This window comes from Limanda limanda, chromosome 3 (assembly GCF_963576545.1).
Source record: "Limanda limanda chromosome 3, fLimLim1.1, whole genome shotgun sequence".
Classification (NCBI taxonomy): domain Eukaryota; kingdom Metazoa; phylum Chordata; class Actinopteri; order Pleuronectiformes; family Pleuronectidae; genus Limanda; species Limanda limanda.
Window position 1 is genome coordinate 12276510 of NC_083638.1, and position 18670 is coordinate 12295179.

Sequence of the window (18670 nt, forward strand, 5' to 3'; positions counted from 1 at the left end):
TCTAACAAAGAACATTTCAACAGTTCAATTCTGAAGTTTGTGAGAGTAAAAGTAGTAATCCTTTTATAGGTCATAGGTTTTATCCCTCAGATTCATATTATTTTCACCGTGGTGGCAATGTGGTGGCCCTTGATATTTTAATAGTATTCCCGTACCTGCTTCTCAATAACACAGATGGAAATAAAGAATGTTATTCCATCTATTATTGTTGCTCTGCTCCACACCTATTTCACATGTGACTTCCCTTCCCCACATCTTAACCCATCACCTTGCATGTTTTCATAAAACAATCCTCAGATATAACTTATATCCGTCATATCGCTACAGAGCTCAAATAGGTTTTTAAAACATAAGAGCTTATCAGTTTTTTCCACATCGTGTTGTGCTGCTATGACACAATCATACATTGTGTTGAAATAATTCTTAATATGACGCAATTCGGCAAGAGAATATGTGTTCCGTTTTTCTCTATTAGAAATTGTAGTGCACATATTATGTTGGCCCAAAATGAATTGTTGTGAACTTACTCACACGGTTTCCCACCTGACAGTCTTTTTATGCTTCACCCCTGCAGTTTGACTCAGTCAAAGTTGAAATAAACATTTGTATATAAATGAACGTAGCTCATATCTCCACTTTGCTGTTGAAGAAGTCTGTGTTAGCCAATATAATAAAACTAATAACAGCTAAAGACGTAAATGGAAATTGTGAGGGGTCCAGTAGTAGTGGTAGTTTGTATGAGTTTTATCAAATAATCTGCTGCACACATTTGCAAATTGAAATGTTTAATTTGACAGGTCAAATCAAGGTTTACAAAGAAACACACAGTAAGAATTATTTTAAAAAGACGTTATTTTCCTTTGACGCAGAGAAATCAACTCCGTTTCTGGGTAGAGATTATCTACCCGAGGAGGAAAAGCTAAACATGACACTTCTGAAGGTGAGGATTTGTTCTGGCTAAGTATAAGCGTGAGTAGCATAATCACTACCATCTGACATCAGAGGACTTGCCAAAGAGCAGCAGTTAAAGCCTCTCATGAAGAGGTCAGACTGCTATTAATCAACTATTTAGCCGGGCTGCAAAGGATGTTATAAAAACTGAAATGGCCCTTGATAGGAAAAAGGTTCCTACCACTGCCTTAAAGTGACTATTGAAAAATTCACATTAGAAACATACAAAATGAAAGTTAATGTTTTTGCTTGTTAGAAATCTTGTCATGTGTTGATTTTACTTCTTAAAGGGCTACATGTAAGTTTTTGAATTTGCATCTAAAGGGCTGAATTTATTTTTCCCTTATATGTTACACAATGGATGCACAAGGTTTTGCTTGTGTAAGTGTAACAACACAATTGGCTTGATATGTTTCTCATATATTTAATGCTAACCCTAACCCTAACCCTAACCCTAACCCTTTCACTTCTATCCAGGTTTCATTACTTATTTTTATACGTTCTTATAACATGTCTGGCTTTGCTATCACCTCTTGATGTGTATTGATTATGTCAAATAGAATGGGCTGGGGCTAGGTGGGAATATTTTGTGACAACATTATACACAAAAGGTCTTTCCACATAATATCAAACATTTCTTCAAATTCTGTTGATAATTGCACTTCATTTTCTACTGTTTTAACCAAAATACTTACATATAGCACCTTTAATTATAAGCTTGATTGTGTTTGTTATGCAAGTCAGATATGAGAGTAATAACTTGTTTCCTTGTTCAGCTCAGATGTTATGAGAGATGTCATTCAGAGCCATTCACTTCAGACAACAGGGCTGAAGCTTTTTTCAGGGTCGGCCATGAAAGCCTCGATCTCCTCCACAGTGCGAGGGACGCAGGTCAGCAGCTCCATACCAGTTGCTGTCACTGCTATGTCATCCTCAATGCGAACCTGCACACAATAGTGACACAATAGTTTAGTTAAACATGTTAGAATTACACAACCAAATAAATCTGTGGTGGCAGACTGACCCCTCCAAAGCCTCTGAAGCGAGCCAGCACTTCGTTGTTGATGAAGCAGCTCTGGGTGGCGTTGGCCAGGGCCTGGTCCAGCAGGTGGTTGATGAAGTATATGCCGGGCTCCACGGTGAGGACCATCCTCTCCTGCACCAGACGGCCCATTCGAAGACTCCTCAGTCCAGGCTCATCGATGCGCTCAACCCCCTGAGAGGCAGAACAATTTGTTACACCCAAGCTAGATAGATATAGGAAATACCTGACTGTTAAACAGTATTGAGCCTAGTATTTATACATCAGTATTTGCATTCTGGATGGACTGAGGAGCACAGGCATAGCTCCAGGAAACCATGCGTTTTTAGCTTAGACTTTAGGATCATTGCTTCAAACCTTTACACAGAGATAAAGAGAAGAAGCAAATACAAGTTCATACTGGGATTTTAGGTAAATTATCTATTGTTTGTCATGCATCTCCAGAAGATGACTGAGCACTTTTCATCTTTAGCAATGCATTGTCTCACAAGGTACTTCATACACTGATACTTTCTGCAGTTGGTCAATCAGCAGATTCACTGGAGCTACTGTGGGTGAACTGTCTACTTGACAGAGGTGCGTGAGAGAATAAAACCTGACAACATCTGTGTTCAGACTTCCCCTCTCCCTCAACCTGTATCAGTTGCTACAGCTTGGCCTCTCTCTGTTCTTCGCTCACTTCTGTATCGAGAACTATTTTATTGATGACACATGAATAAAGGAGAAACAGGAGTCTGTTTTTTCCTGATTCCACTGGATGGTTGTTATGTGTGGAAATTGTCAAGTATCTTCCATCCTCACCACAGGGTAGCCTCCAACGTCGTGCACATCAATGCCCAGCAGGTGTCCCAGTCCGTGGGGCATGAAGACGGAGCCGAGGAAGACCTTCATCATGTCCTCCACACTGCCATTCAGGATGCCAATCTTCACCAGCTCCTCCAAGTGAACCCGGTCAGCCAGACGGTGCATGTCAGTCCACTTTACACCTTCAACAACAAATAGCTTGGTTAATAAAGAACATAAATGTGTTTAATCATAAAGTACGTGAGTTGATATTTCAAGCCCAAAGGTTTTCAAAATATAGCTATGAATCTAAATAGATACTTGGTAGATGCAAATAAAAGTTAAGCTGTACTGAAAACAACTGAGTAATTAATCAAGTCAAATACCACCACAGTGGTTACTATATGACCAAAAACAAAAAGATGAAATTTATCTTAAGCATTTGCAGTTTACTCTGCGCTAGTAGTAATTACTGTATCAGGGCAAAAGATTCATGTCAACTTCTCAACACTTTTTTGTTGGTTATTAATGTGTTTAACTGAAAACAGATGATAACCTGGTTTGATGGCAGCCATGACGGTTTTGGAGGCCTTGAGGACGGCCTCGTAGATAGCCCTCTGGTCTGGAGTGAACTTGCCGTTGGCTGGGAAGGAGCAAGTGATGTCTGATGAGTAGCAGTAGTACTCTCCACCCATGTCAAACAAACTGCAGGGGAGAAATTATCAGATAAATTTTATTTGATATTAATTTCAGAAGTACTCTTGGTTTGTGTCTAAAATGTTTTTTAGTATGTATAAAGTGTAAATAATATCCAGAGACCACACCACTGACGATTACAACTTTAGCAGAACAGTTACAATGCCAGAGTACAAAAGACTTTCTTTCATTCTAATCAGAGCAAAGATAAAAGATGTTTCCTGAAGACATTCTGCTGGTGGTGTCCACCTCTGCCCCTGCTAACATGCTGGCTACATTATTAATTATGATCTCCCCGCTCACTATGCCTTGCCCTAGAACGCACTGGCATGGCTCCCACCATTCGGGCCATGTGCCCCCAATTGAGTTTTTCCATGGCAGAAAATCAGCTGGGGGGCAGATAATGATGCTAGCTGGGTAGAGGTGACGGCTTTGAACACCCCCTTCCCAGTCTGGAGGGTGAAAGCTATCCATGGCAAGAGTCCTCTGACTCAGCCTCCAATGCTGGCTCCTCTCCCAGATATTCTCTCTTTTCACTGGAAGAGATGGAGTGTTAATGGGGCTGTTGTTCCATTGCCACTCCTGCCTACCAGTAACCTGTCAGCCTTCAGGGCACTGCTGGGCTAAACTGACAGTGGTCAGCAGGACAGTGTCTGGTCCTGGAAAGCTCAAGGCACCAGTCACCCACAATGTCCCTATCACCAGGCTGCAAGCTGACACAGAGCCTTGTTTTCCTTCTGTTCCTTTCCTGGAGCCCTGCCTGACGGCCCTTCTGCTCCCTGGGTTGACCTTTTTGGCAGATGTCGACCTAGTCTTCCATCTCCTTGTGTTCAAGTCATCTCCTTAGCAACTGCTCGACCAGTGTGCAGCTCAAATAGAACTGGCTCGCCTCACTGGAGGGTCCACCAGAGAGAAAATAGAAGCTGAATCCCATTCTTGCCCAGATGTTGTGGGGCCAGGCTCAGAGAAAATAAATAATGGGGCGTCTTTTTTGTGGGCAGATATCAGATTACTCAGGTATTACGTCCGGTAGATGTGGACCTGATTATGGCTTGAAAAAAAACAATAGTGAGAGCTCTTAGATGGGATTCATAGAATCTTGGGTATCTTTATGTAACCAATGATCTACAAACTGATGAAAGTAAAAGAAAAATCAGGAAGCTACTCACCACATGTCTCCATCCATGATTAACTTGTCATTGGGAGCCCCAGCATGGCCATAGTGGAGAACGGAGGAATTATTGCCCCTGGGGTGGAACACACAATGCTTGATTTAAAAAGACATAGGTTACATATAACCACATCTACACTACACGGTGGTAATTGTGTTGAATGTAAAATTGTTTTCATAGAAGCTGTAAATTATTTGAAGGGTGTATTTCAGGACATTATCCTCCTTCAAGCTATTAATTCGTACAGGGAAGTAGTTTGCATACTCGACCACTAATCTCTCTGAGATGCTCATTACACATGGCCTTCAATACAAAAGGTCAGAGCGTGATTAGCAACGTCTCTAAATTCTTCATCCATAGTGATGCTGCTCGCTGGCTGTAACCAAACAACAGAGAGATAAGGGATGTGTTGTTTTAACAAGCATACATTTCTTCTGGTCGGCAGGGTTACACACTGCTGCTTCCTCTGCATCCTAAACTCTGATTGTGTTCAAGGCTTTGTAAGTGCCATACAGAATGTGATACTGTCAACATCTAACCTTTATCCGCCTGGTATTCCAGTGGGAACTAAAGTAGGTCAGACATAAAGTTGGTAAAAAGCACATACGTTCCACAGATACAGGTGTAGGAGGTGTGACGCATCCCTCCTTTGGTGTAGCAGTAGTGCTGGAACAGGCTGTAAAAAATAAACAAAAAGACAGCTTTACATTTTCAGCCGCTGTTAAATAATTCATTCTGCACTCATTTTAAATCATCACACAGTCAAGCACATCAAATGCCATTATTCTTTTAATGTAACACAATTTTTATCATCATATAAACTTCTTAATCAGGATGGATCAATTAGATTTTGTTCCAGCACATTGCACGTCTGTCTGTCCTGGGAGAGGGATCCCTCACATGTGGCTCTCTCTGAGGCTTCTAGCTTCTTTTTACCCTGTTAAAAGGGATTTTTAGTAGTTTTTCCTCACTCTTGTTGAGGGTTGAGGGCAGAGGCTGTCACACGTTGTTAAAGCCCCATGAGACAAATTGTGATTTGTCAATATGGGCTATCCGAATAAAATTTGATTGATTGATAAGAGCCCTGAAATTGTATTCTCTGCTCAATGAGTCTTTTGTTTTTGTTATATACCTATTGCCCATATTAAAGCACAATAGACACCTGATACGGCTGTTAGTTTGGGACTGTGATAAAATGCCACTTACCTCTCCATTTCATATTCTTTCTGTCCAGGTTTCACATTCTTCATGATCTACAGTGAAAACATGTTGATATATGTGGTTACCGAACTACTGGATAAATAATTTACTGATCTAAGTGCTCCTGTGTGGACCGGGCGGTACAGTGGCTCAAAATGATAAACCCTCTGTAAAACAGTTTGCAATGTTGATTACTTGCTGTTCACTTGAACTTTATATAGGATAGTATTTGCATTAATGCAGTCTAAGAAGGTGAAGCTTTGTTATAACCTAATTCGTTTTCTGGTATCTTTCTGTCCCTGTTTATTTGATGCTGTTTCACTTCCGTATCATCTTCAGTTATAAAACAACATTAACAAATGTGGATTAATCCTCAAACATAATCTGCAGCATTTATGCAAAATGGGTATAAAGAGTTCAAATGTCAGTGAGGGCGCCTGCAAGCAGATGCTGATTAGAGATAACACATCACGTCATATCTGAAAAACTACCAAAGTTAGAGACTTTGGGGACTTTTGGGTAAAAACATATAACACATCTGATCAAACTGGTGATCAGTAGAATTAGCAAAATAACAGAGGGAAACAATATTGAGTGATTTCAGGGACATAAAACTCTGAGGTGAACTGCTGCTCCACCCCTGAAGGTTATTCATGGTAATAAAGTTAAATCCTGTGCCCAGGAAAAATAAAGCTTTAATGTTACAGCTTATTGGTCAAAGGCTATCTGTGTTAACCGCTGGGCTCTAAGCTACAGGATGAAGTTAAAATCAATAGCATTTACACAGTTTAAAGCCTCAGAGGATCCTGATGCTCTAAACTCAATGAGCCGCTAGTTACACTTTGATGCCGAAGGTTTTTAATTTCAAGCTCTGAACTTTACATTTCTTTGTTTTCATCTTTCTATTGTTCTAAGATTAAAATATACTAATGTGAGTGTCCTGTCTAAAAAACAAGGATTCTCACCATTTTGTGGGCTTCACTGGAAATCCTGTTGGTGTAGCGCAGGACCTCCAGCTCCATATCGTTCTTAATGAGACGGCTGCAGAAACAGAGGAAAACATGAAGTCAGAATTCATTCAACTGTCACATTAAGCTCAAGGAATGCAGAATCTGTACTGTGGTGGCTGAAGAACTTCCATCCATGATCTAGACTCTAGATTCTAGAGTCTAGATTCTAGACCACTTATCCTGTAAGGGTCACAGGGAGGCTGGAGCCAATCCCAGTTGACATTTGGCGAGAGGCGGAGTACACCCATCACAGGGCTGACACACAGAGACAATCAAACATCCACACTCACATTTACACCTCTGGGCAAAATAATGAATTGGACATTGCTGAAGACATTTTTTGAAATTCCTGTAATGTCCATTGTTAATAAAGTAGCTTTGAAATATTTTTCAGTATTTCCTGGACTGAGATTTTTATCCAGTTGATAGTCTCATGATCTACGTTTACAATTCTAGAGATGCACCCAAAGAAATGCGTATTATTACAAATTAACACATGTAGATATTTATTAATCTCTGGTCTAAGACCATTTGATTTATTTGGGTTAGAAAAACGGTAGCTGCACCTTGTATGACTAGTAATTAAGAACAAACTAAAGGGTATAAAGGATTTCTACAACAATAGAAGCAAGTAATTAACACAAGGCAGCGGTAACCAATAGTAACCCTAATGATAGTAAAAGAAAAAATAGCCCATTAAAAAAAAGAAAGAGAACCATGCGAGCTGTGGAGAGAAGAGGGGGTGAAGGGGTTCAATCAAGTCCTTCTCCTCAGGAGGTGTGCCTGAACAGCATTACTCCTCATTTCAGAAAATGTCAATTCATCTAGAGGCTGCAAACTCTAATGCCAAGGACGACCAGGTAAGCACGAAGTCCATTACAGCTGTGTAGACCGACCTCTGACTCTGAGAGGGAAAAAAGCCCCAGTTTCTTATTACACACACACACGCGCACAGTCACACACAAACACACACGCACGCACGCAATAACCTGACACGGCAGCTGTAATAACAGAGGCTTGTTTATTCAATCAGAATCTGACTGAAAAATATGTCTTGGTCAATAAAATTATAAAAGAAATTCTAATTACTTACCATTCCACAATGATTGGGTGTAAGAGAGTGTTGTTCACTTCGAACCTGATTAAAAAAATGTGACAAGAAACAGTATAATTAAAGATATATAAAGTAATCTGATGCTAATGGTTATTTCACTTTGATAATAAGAACAGAGACTTTTCAAAACAGCAAAGGTCAGAGTGTAGAGGGAATAAAATAATGAAATATATTCAGTTCAAAGACAAAAGAAGAAAGACTAGTGCGAAGGACAACTGTATCATCACATGAATTGATTACTCACAAACAAAGTCAGCTTAATTACATTAGTGTGTTCAGAAATAGGTTAATCTGCAGCAGTGTGCATAAGAGTCTTCTGTATCCTTGCTACCCCCCACACACAGTAAAAGAAAGTACAATGAAGTTCATGCAAATTGATGCCAAATAAACATACCCACTAATTCCATCAAAGGAGGCTTCACGGCAGGTGCTCCCACTATCTGTATTCTTTCCTCGCTGCATGGAAAGAAAAGCAAACAAAATCACCACCAACTGCATTTAAACAGAGAAAGAGAGCACGAGGCTGGTTTAAATTCATGATGATCATCTACTCTGTTTTGGAAAGAGAAGTTCGCATGAATTATCACATTGCATCTTTAGCAGCTGATCAATAGCAGATTTTTTGTCGCTATCAAACACTAAACTATTAGACTGGAAGAATTCTGTTTTGTTGATATGATGAATAATTAAGCTGGCTGTTAAAATAAAGTAAGATGAGATGGAGTGAAGGACATTAAACTGAAGCTTTTATCACAGGCTTCCATTCCTAAAGACGATTATTTAAAATACTCACACAACTCACTCGATTAGTTGATTTTGTGATTAGTCATCTGATTTCTACTAAATGTATCTAACTTTCCTTTCCTCCCAAAAATCCTGGAAGGAGCTGTAGATGCCCAATTCCATCAGCTCCAGACATGAGCTCTATTAACCCTTTCAATCCACCTTCAGAACCCACTACAGCACAAAGTGCCCTCATCATCAATGACCTCCTCATCGCTGCTGATTCTGGTCACATTAGAGACCTCTCCACTCCACACACAGTCTCCTGCAGCGGTCTCCTCAACTGTGTATCCAGATATCTTGTTCTCAATGGTGCTGCCTTCTACTTGTTTTACTCGGAACTCTCCAACAGAAAACAGTTTGTTACCACTGTAGTCTAAAAGTCCACCAAATCCTCAATGGGGTACCCCAGGTCTGTGTGCTTGGATTCTTCACCATCTGCATACACCACCCTGGTCCAAACTTCCACTTCTGTGCTGATGACACACAGCTTTATTTCAACACCAAACACAATTAAGTCCCGCATCCTTTACAAAACCCTCCTCACCAATAAATTCCTCCATGCCTTGAGCCCCCAGTGCCTGTCTGACCTTAAATTATTTATATACTCCATCCTGAAACCTGCTCTCCTCAGGTGTGGGTCTACTCGTTTTCCCAACTCTGTGAATTGCCCTCGGAGACCTTGAAAGGTGCTATATCAAAGTTATTACCAATATTATATCACTAGGTGTAATCAGGTAAGAATGAGTGATGCATACCAGTGTTAGGAGCACTGCTGGTGTCAGCTTGGACAGGACATCAGCAATCTGAAGGGAAGCAGGGAAGAAGTGATTAGTAGACTGACATCCACAGTAGAGCAGCAGAAAAAACAAACATCATCATCCCTTTTCTTCTCTCAGAATAAAGGTCACTCTGGCAGGCGCCATTGTGGAGAGGTGGTCTCTCTGGATCTCTGCAGCACGCCGACTCCTCTGCTAAAAGCCTAAATGTCAAGATTTCTGACAAAAGACACCGTAGTGATCCTGGAGGATTGTTTGGATTGATTCAAACTGGCTTCTTTCTAAATGTAAAGCAAAGCACCTAAATCATAATTTTAATATCTAAAGTTTTGCTGTGATTCTGTAAGTCAGTAATTTGAGATCATATTCGACTTGCTGAACAAATTCTTTCCTGAAGATGTTGTCATAGAGATACAGGATCTGTTAACTCCATCTCAACCGGTGATCAATTAGCACATCTAACACCTCAGGTAGGTGAAGAAATGTAAAAATATGAATGGATGAGTCATCAAAAGGTCATAGTGTAAATATAGAAGTGATTAGTTTGCCAGTAGATGCTATGATATTATAATCTGAATATATTGCTTTGATTTGTTAACATGCAAGTTTCCATAATAGTTCCAGAGCTGTCAAGCCTCCAATATGGCTCCCCTAGGAATCTGCTGTCAACACCTCTATACACAACTGTTTCCAAAACTCTCAGCATAAGCAATTATTGATGAATTGTTCCAACAAATACATTTTCAGTGTGGAGGTGCACATGCTTTGGGTGAGCTCAGCAACTCGAACATGTTATGAACGTCCCCCCAGAGCTTTTACATCGCAATGTCCAAAACATATAATCAATCAATGCTCATCTCTACTTTAATCCTTTTGAATTACAGGTTCAGTTGAGCAAATAAAAACGATGCAGGTCCAATGTTTTTGCAGCCACTGATCTTTTTCTTTGATAAGAGAAGACGACTTTCACCTTTAAAAAAGTCTGTGAAGTCACTGATGTCATTTCCTATAACTTCATAGCTCGGTGACATTGCATCAAGGTTCAGTTACTGCACATGACAAAGGTCACACACTCACAAAGAGACGCACACAAACACTGAGTGACTTACATCAGGGGTGTATTGGACCTCATCAACAGCGTACTTCTCCTTGAAGTGCTCTTTAGTATAGATCCTGTCAACAGATACAAAAAAGAATAGTTGAATAAATTATATTTATGTTGCAGTTTAGGGAATATTAACAGAATATATGTGTTTGGGAGAAATCAAGGCTGGGCCATATAGCCAAACATTATATCAAGATAAAAATGTACATGTGGATATTGATAATTATCACAATAAATGTCACAAAATGAAATTCTTTATGCTTTAAATTTGAATCTTCTTAATGAAAAATAGCAAAACGTTTTACAAATCTGAGGTAGATCATTTATGTGTTATACAGCCTTACTGAGGTTGCACAATGCATACGCAACATATCGATATGACAATAAAATTGCAATAATTATTGATATTTTTTGTTTGCCAGCCCTAGGAGAAAGTAAAACTAATGATGAACTCAGTACATTAAAGTGCTGATCAAGTAACTTCTTTTAATAGAACTTTGGGCATTTTGCAAGATGATGTATCATTTCCGAATCAAGCAATAAGTAAATCTAAAATAGTTATCACTTAGTTGATTTGAGCCCTGTGTGTGTTCTAAAAACTGCAGTTAGTGTAGTCAAGACAAATTCATTAAAATAATTTTGGCTTCATTTTAGATGAGACTGAACTGTGGAGCAAATGACTCCACAGATCAACCCTGTCGAGCTCCCAGCTCTGCTGTTGCTGGTGAGGATAGCTGGCCATGTACACAGCTCTGTGAGGATTGGTGGGACTTACTCTCCCATCCAGGTGGCATAGCTGTCAGGCAGTTTGGGAACGAAGAGGATGGATTTCCCCGAGTCCACATCGATGGCTCCGTAACAGTCAGCCTCAGTTACTCCAAAGGCCCAGTGGAAGAAGGACTCCTGCAGAAGGGGAACCAGCAGTTGGAAATTATAATAGCCAGATAAAGAAAAGCAGGGTGTCAGCTTATTCTGGTCAGGAAATAACTGCTTCCTCTGTAGGGTGGCTCGCTAAGACTTTTGACGGAGAGGAAATTAGAGCTTTGCCTTAGTACTGTCTGACAATGAAACAGTGCAGTTGGCTGCTTTATTATATACATTTTTGTTACTGATAAAGTTATTTTGATTTTACAATCACTAGTCTCCAGGCAGACTTGGGCACAAGATCGGTAGATCCTGCTTCAGCTGCGCATGTGAGAGTGACAAGCATTCAGGCAGATACACCTCCCCTCACTGTGCATCAATTGTGGATGATAGAGTACTGTGTTCATGTTCAAAAAGACAAACCCCCACCCCAGGAACAACCACCACCACCATAGAAACACATGAAGAATTCCCAGACAGGGTACACCCTCATAAGACAGGCTACTTCAGAAAACACAGGAAAGTTAAGATATCACAATAAGCATCAAAGATCAAAAGTACACATAAACACCAGGACAGGCAGATGGGAAATTGATTCACTTATTCAGTGGCTTGGGACCAACACGGTTCATGGATGGAATATTAATTACAAGACCTTGCCCCCACACCTCAGCCTTAGTTTTCAATATTGTCAACAGTCAAAGACAACCTACCTGTCTGAAAAGGACGTCTGTGTCGGTGCAGTACCTCTGGGTCTGCTCTCCACCCTGCAGCACCACCACTGACTTTGGCACCAGTCCCTCTTTGGCTCTCAGCCCTCTGCACAGTCCTCGTCGGTTCTCTGCAAAAAGGGCAGCAGACACCCTCAGGGTTTCCTTACCCAGCCAGAAGATAGGTCTGAGAGGACAGGGAGACAGGGAATTGGGTGGCATTAGAGAGACTGGGCTTTGGGTCTATATTAGGATTTATGCCATAGCTCGCGTTAACTGTGAAGTAGACTAAAAAGTCAGAGAAATGGACAACTGGATAGTTATAACAAGGGGACTGTTTCACTTTAAAGCAAGTTCATGTGATGGCCACTGCGAGTATTAGCTGAACGCAAAAGTGACATTTCTGGATTTTTTTCCCCCCCTCTGATGTAATATTAAAAAAATATCAGTTGAAGAACTGACATCTTGGTTATTTAGTTATTCCAAATGAGTTAATAAACCAGGAGCTAAATCCAATCATGATGGAGAAAAACATTGTCATGGTTTGGTTAGAAAAAAAAAGAAGGTTTAACCTTGTTTGATTGTAAATTATTTCATTCGATTGAGTCAAATGATGTGGACACTGACCCCAACAAAGAGATTATAGAGATAAGCCAAAGGTACTTATATACTTATATGTCAAATACAACCTAAAAATCATCACTGTAGAAAATACTTTCTCTCTCTACACAATAAAAATCCTCCTCATCAATATCATAGGGCCTGCAGTGATAACTGGCATTGTATTACTAGTTCCATCTGGAGTAACTCCTCAGGATTTGGTCGGTAGGTTTGAGCCCTGGCACAGCTCGGCCTTCAGACTGACTTCAGACATGGGGACAGAACGATCAGCCTTGGACTGAGAGCTGTTGGTTATAAATCTAAGTATCTAGTTGTGCTTTGATTGATAAGATAAAAAAAGACATCATATCTGATCCATCGTGTCAAAGGTTAATCCATAACCTCACAGTATTGCATGCATCATGAGTTTCTGTATCATCCACTGTGTGGATGAGCCACAGTGAGGAGGCGTGTCAGTGAGGTCTCTATAAAACTAGGTTAATGTTTGTCTCTGCTGTTGGGCTGGATTGCATAACACTGTGATTTGTGGCCCTATGAGCTCCAATCTCTGCAACCCGAGAAAAGCACATATCTGACAGAGGTTGCCTTATGTCTGCTGATATTTTTTAACCATTAATCACATCAGAATATGATGCAATTTAACCTAAAGATCAGTGTGTTGTGATGGCAAGAACGTAAATGATGTTCTGATGAGACTCTAAATACTTAACACAATATTACACTTTCTAAAGTGAAGGCATGGGCATTATAACCAGTGTCAAAACCAAATATATACATAAATATATCTAATTAATTAAAAATAAATAAGACACATCACAGTGGTCCAGGAGTCTAATATGGATATTGATATTCTCCGTAATTAAATTCTTTAAATATCACATTTCCAGCAGCTTCAGGTTCATACACCAGTTTAAAAATAGGAAATTAGGTAAACAAAATGTTTGAGCAATCAAAAATTTAACTGAGAGCTGGTTCCATTTGGTCTAACAAAGTAAAAGTTTCACGGTCCATGTGACTGACAGCTCTGTTATTACCAGGCGAGTTTAAATCTGTAAATTACCCACATTTCCCTCTGGATCAATAAAGTATCTATTACCGATCTATCTGTGGATCTGTCGGTCACATGTTCATGTTGATGTGCTCTGACAGAAGAAATGTGAAACGACTCGAATCAGACTTTAACAACTACATGATGTGTAGCAGCGGAAGCGAGTGGAGTCAGAGGAGGGAACTCACTGTGCAGCTGCAGCCATGGCGATTCCGGGTCCGGTCTGTCACGTGACGACAGAACTGACGTGGGTTTTGTTCATCCGGTGACGCTGATCAGCTGACGGGGCGTCGTGCTGCGTTTACGCAACATGGGAAATATCAACTTCAAACGAGAAGTAGTATTGTAAACGGACCATAGACTGTATATGGGTGGATGACATGTCGCATGATTTTTCTGTAACTAAGTGTGAATGTTTATTTAGATGCATTTAACCACTTAAACAACACATGGATGTGATGTATATTATGGTACTTGTTTTAAACTTATGATTTTGTATGAAATATCTCTTATGTTTTGATTATATTTTAAGGTGAATACGCAAAATGTCCTGCGGTGTGACCGTAACATAGGTGAAGCATTAAACTTACATATTAACAAAATAAACCAGAAATATCTGGTGCAGGTAATAACTGCCTTGGCATTATATTGTATATAATGACTTTATTAATATTAGGTTTAAATATGAAAAAAAACTAGTATATTAGTATTTAGAGCTAAATAACTTTCGTAACACAGATGCTGTCCTGTGGCGTGACATGGAAAATCAGATTTTTGATTCAGCATTTGAACATTATAATTTCATACAACTGTAATCCTCATTAGAACTTTATTAAAAAAATACTGTTTCACCCTTATTTGTCAACTACCCATATAAAGAAACTGAGTCGTGAGGTTTGTCTTGGGTTGATTTCACAACGGCTTTAACAAAGTCAGGTGGCTGGAGACACACACTAACATCACATTTCTGATGGTTCTGCAGAGAAACCTTTCAGTAATGATGGCTTGTGATGAGAAGGTTGCTATTTTATCAGTACCAGGACACACACACACACACGATAAGGTATAGATAATGGTATAGATTATTGAATCCATTGAATAATGGGGAAATAACAAATAAATATGAGTGTTACTCGCACATATCACAGGAAGGAGAGTAACCCTGGATCAGTAGGAAGAGGAACAATAAATGTGTTCCCAGCAGTTTTGATATGCTGATATATCAATTCCTTTAGAGTCATACACAGCATATAATAAATGTCCCCACTTGTTTGAACACGGAGAATAAAGTTGTATATTTTTCAGCATATGGATGAAAAACAGATATGTTAATCAGGAGTGGGTTGAATGTCAATTAGCACTTTTGATATGCTGATCCATTTCAATGTATTTTCTCCACTGGAGTCCTGTAATGTCATACACAGTCTATAATTGGGCTGAAGTTTCTTGTAGAGTCAGTCATGAAAACCTCTATAAATTCTCCATGACATGAGAGACGCAGGTCAGCAGCTTTCAGTTCCTCTCTCACTTCTGCACCAAGGACTGTTTTAATGATGAGAGGAGTTTGTTTTGATGTCTTCTTGAATCTAGCTTATATCATCTGTTCTCACCTCAGGGTATAGCCTCCAACATCATGCACATCTATCCACAACAGAGCCTATAGGTGAACCGTCATCATGTCCTCCACACTGTTATTCTCCTCCAGGGGAACCCGGTCAGTCATATATACATATTGAACATTCGAAAGGCAAGGCTCACTCCATTTGTGTGAAATATACAGACTGGCAGTACATGATACACACAAATAAAGAGTCTGATACTTGACAGTCCTGTATTTATACTCCAAGGTGTCTGAGAAACAGGGACATCTCAAAACTACCAGAGGCAAGCAGTTGTCCACATAGATATCCTCCTGTCCATCTTAGTGGTCTTTGACATGTTGTTGTGGGACATATAAGGAACAACAAATACTTTATGTTACACTGAATGTAAAAACGTGTATTTCGTAGACATCTGACCCTTTGGTCAAGAATTTGGTAGTGATATGAACAATTGAACTACAGGTATTGCTTGCCATTGTGTTTTTACAAAATGACGTGGTATATGCCGTGATTCATTGGTGTGTGCCACTTCCTCAGCACTGAGATTTTAAACATATCTATCCTCCAATCTATTAATCTTGTGATTGTAAATGGTGACCTACTCTGGTTTTTAATTTAAGGTTCAGTCTGTCTGATGGTTGACAGGACAACTCCTTTAGAGCTTGAAATTTCTGGGAAGTAATTTTACAAAGAAGTGGGGTTGCATAATGATTACCATCTCCATTCTCTTTCAGTCTTACTATTATGCTCTCAAAACAAGCTAATCTTATGCCTCTTTTTCTTTCTAAGAATTCGTGCTTTCTTTCATACTTTGATAACAAAGAACATCAACCGTTCTATGCTTCTGAATGACTAAGGTCTGTATCTTGGGCTGTGCAAGAAAGGAACCTGAGTTGGAAAAGTGATCCTCAGGGGACAGCTGAAGGGCCAACCACTGGAAAACTGATTCTTTCAACAGGACACAGAAGATTTGGCTGGTCCAACCAATATGAGTTCCACAAGTCTCTGGAAAGCATGTAGTAATAAACCAATCAGAAGTCTGTATCTCTGAATAACTTCAACAGGATATAAAGAACTTTTACATTATCTCAGAAATAACTCGAATGAATAAATCAAGGAGGGCTTGAATGCTTTTGTTGCAAGTTAATTTAATTAATCACTCCCAGATGTTTCCTTCAGAATTGGGAAAAGGCTATGGGCAAATTATAAAGAAACATTAAACCGGGGACGTACAAAAGAATGCCAAATTGAAAAACTTTTTTTTTTATATGAATTAATTAAAAAACTTGTCAGCAGAATGAGTTGAAATTTCATAGGATAATTATCATGGTCACATTGGAAGAGAGAGAGATTAATCAAACCCAATTTGGGGAGATTTTTCTTTTTACCTGCAGAGAGATTGCTCAGATTGCATTCATAAAAACATTTCTCTTATTGTTTTTTTTGAATTTTCTAGCATTCTTGATAAACCCTGACTGTTAGTGAAGGTGTCTGAATACTTGAATACTTTAAGCCACAGTGTGTCAAGGGTTACAAGTACAGGGTAAACTTGGGCCAGAGCCCACTCGAGCTATGCTCTGTCTCCTTCGATATTTGATTGTATCATCATACTTTCTCAGTAAACCTTATATCATATGAGTCTTGATAAGTAATGTTAGAGGTTAGTTCTATCAATTATATCAGTATTATCAAATATCATATCAATACAATATTAGATTGGTAACCTGCTTATAGTAGTTATGTTTGTCCTGGGCCAAATTGATTCCTATAGGCAGATGATTACTATAACGGAATTGCATAGCTTCAGTATTTCCTCTACCTCTCTCTCTCTCTGGCAGACACACATCGACACACATACACTCACACATGCAAACAGTTTCATCGGACACACAGAGAGGGACGCAAACACTGACTCAGCTGAAATGACGTCACAATATCAACCGTGATCACCACATAACAATCCATACTCTTCTTAATGAGTAATTTCTTTCTTGATAGCCGTTTGTGCATCAATTCATATACCAGCTCATCTCTCCCGCTGAAACTCACACCGACACACACACAAACAGGTTTATCGGAGCAGTGAATTACTGACAGAGATGGTTAAAACGAAAAGATGTATGAAAAGATCCAAACAAGCAATGTAAGCTTGATCACTAAAACCAAATTATTTAAACAGCTTTTGTATGGGAACGATTCTGCCCCAAGCTTAATAATAGGATCAATACTATCATTAGCTTCACAGCAGTGATAACATTTTCTGTGTGTTGGTATTTTGATCTCTTGGTGAGTAGCCCATTGTACGTTATGAGTATCAAGCTTTTACTTATAGGTGACTGTTGACAGATGTGCCCCCCATTATCTGCTAAAAGTCTTGAAACCATGATCACAGATAATATTTTTTGTCATTATAGCAATATTATAGGAATATTAATAATGATACTTCAGGCCTCATTTCATATTTGTTTTCATATTTGTTATGGAGTCCTGCTTCATATTATATAACTTGAATTACCGCACTGCAGTTTGCCTCTGCCAACCAGTGCAATTTCGGTGTATATATTTTAACAAACCTTTTTTCCAGATTTATATAAAGGTCACTGTAACCTTTGACAACTGAAATATAATCATTTTATTTTATAGTCCAAGTGACAACTAATTAAAAGTTGAAGAAATTTACCCAAGCAGTCTTGAGATATCGCATTCCGTTACCTTGACCTTTGTCCACAAATCAAAATAATTTATCCACGAGTCCGTGTGAATTGTGCCATATGTAATCAAATTCCCTACAAGGAGTAATATGTCACATTCACAGTAACATGAGGTCACTGTGATCTTGAGCTTTGACCTCCAACCACAAAAATATAATCAGTTCATCTTTGAGTCCAAGTGAAAGTTTCTACCAAATTTGACATTCCATCAAGCTTATCTTAAAGGGATAGTGCACCAAACAAGGAAAATTCAATCTGGGTGGGTGAAGTGTTTGAGTCCACAAAACCCTTGTGGAGTTTCAGGAGTAAACAGTGTTGCAGCCAAATCTGATATAATTGAAGTAGCTTGGGACTTCTTCTTCAAACGTAAACTTCTGTGGTGTCATCCAAGTATCAGTTAGCCCCGACATTCAAATTCGACTGGAAACGCTCTCTGATTCGCAATCCACCATCATGATCTGCAGCTGCGGCCCTGGATCT

The 18670-nt window shown here is 39.4% G+C and overlaps 1 protein-coding gene across 1 annotated transcript; it reads right to left on the bottom strand.

Moving 5' to 3' along the window:
* Positions 1–768: 768 nt before the first annotated feature.
* Positions 769–14104, bottom strand: pepd (peptidase D). The gene is made up of 15 exons (XM_061067619.1): positions 14067–14104; positions 12213–12396; positions 11411–11538; positions 10640–10703; positions 9510–9557; positions 8363–8424; positions 7948–7992; positions 6810–6885; positions 5851–5897; positions 5252–5320; positions 4642–4719; positions 3333–3481; positions 2795–2979; positions 1976–2167; positions 769–1895 (listed from the first exon to the last, which is right to left on the bottom strand). Exons 1-15 carry the CDS (start codon positions 14081–14083, stop codon positions 1767–1769), a joined length of 1473 nt encoding a protein of 490 aa, XP_060923602.1. The 5' UTR covers positions 14084–14104; the 3' UTR covers positions 769–1766.
* Positions 14105–18670: the final 4566 nt, after the last annotated feature.

Coding starts and splice junctions, on each gene's coding strand:
- pepd (XM_061067619.1), bottom strand. Junction 8,425..9,509: donor CAGCAGTGCTCCTAACACTG/GTATGCATCACT, acceptor CTTTCCATGCAG/CGAGGAAAGAATACAGATAG. Junction 4,720..5,251: donor TACACCTGTATCTGTGGAAC/GTATGTGCTTTT, acceptor GTTCCACCCCAG/GGGCAATAATTCCTCCGTTC.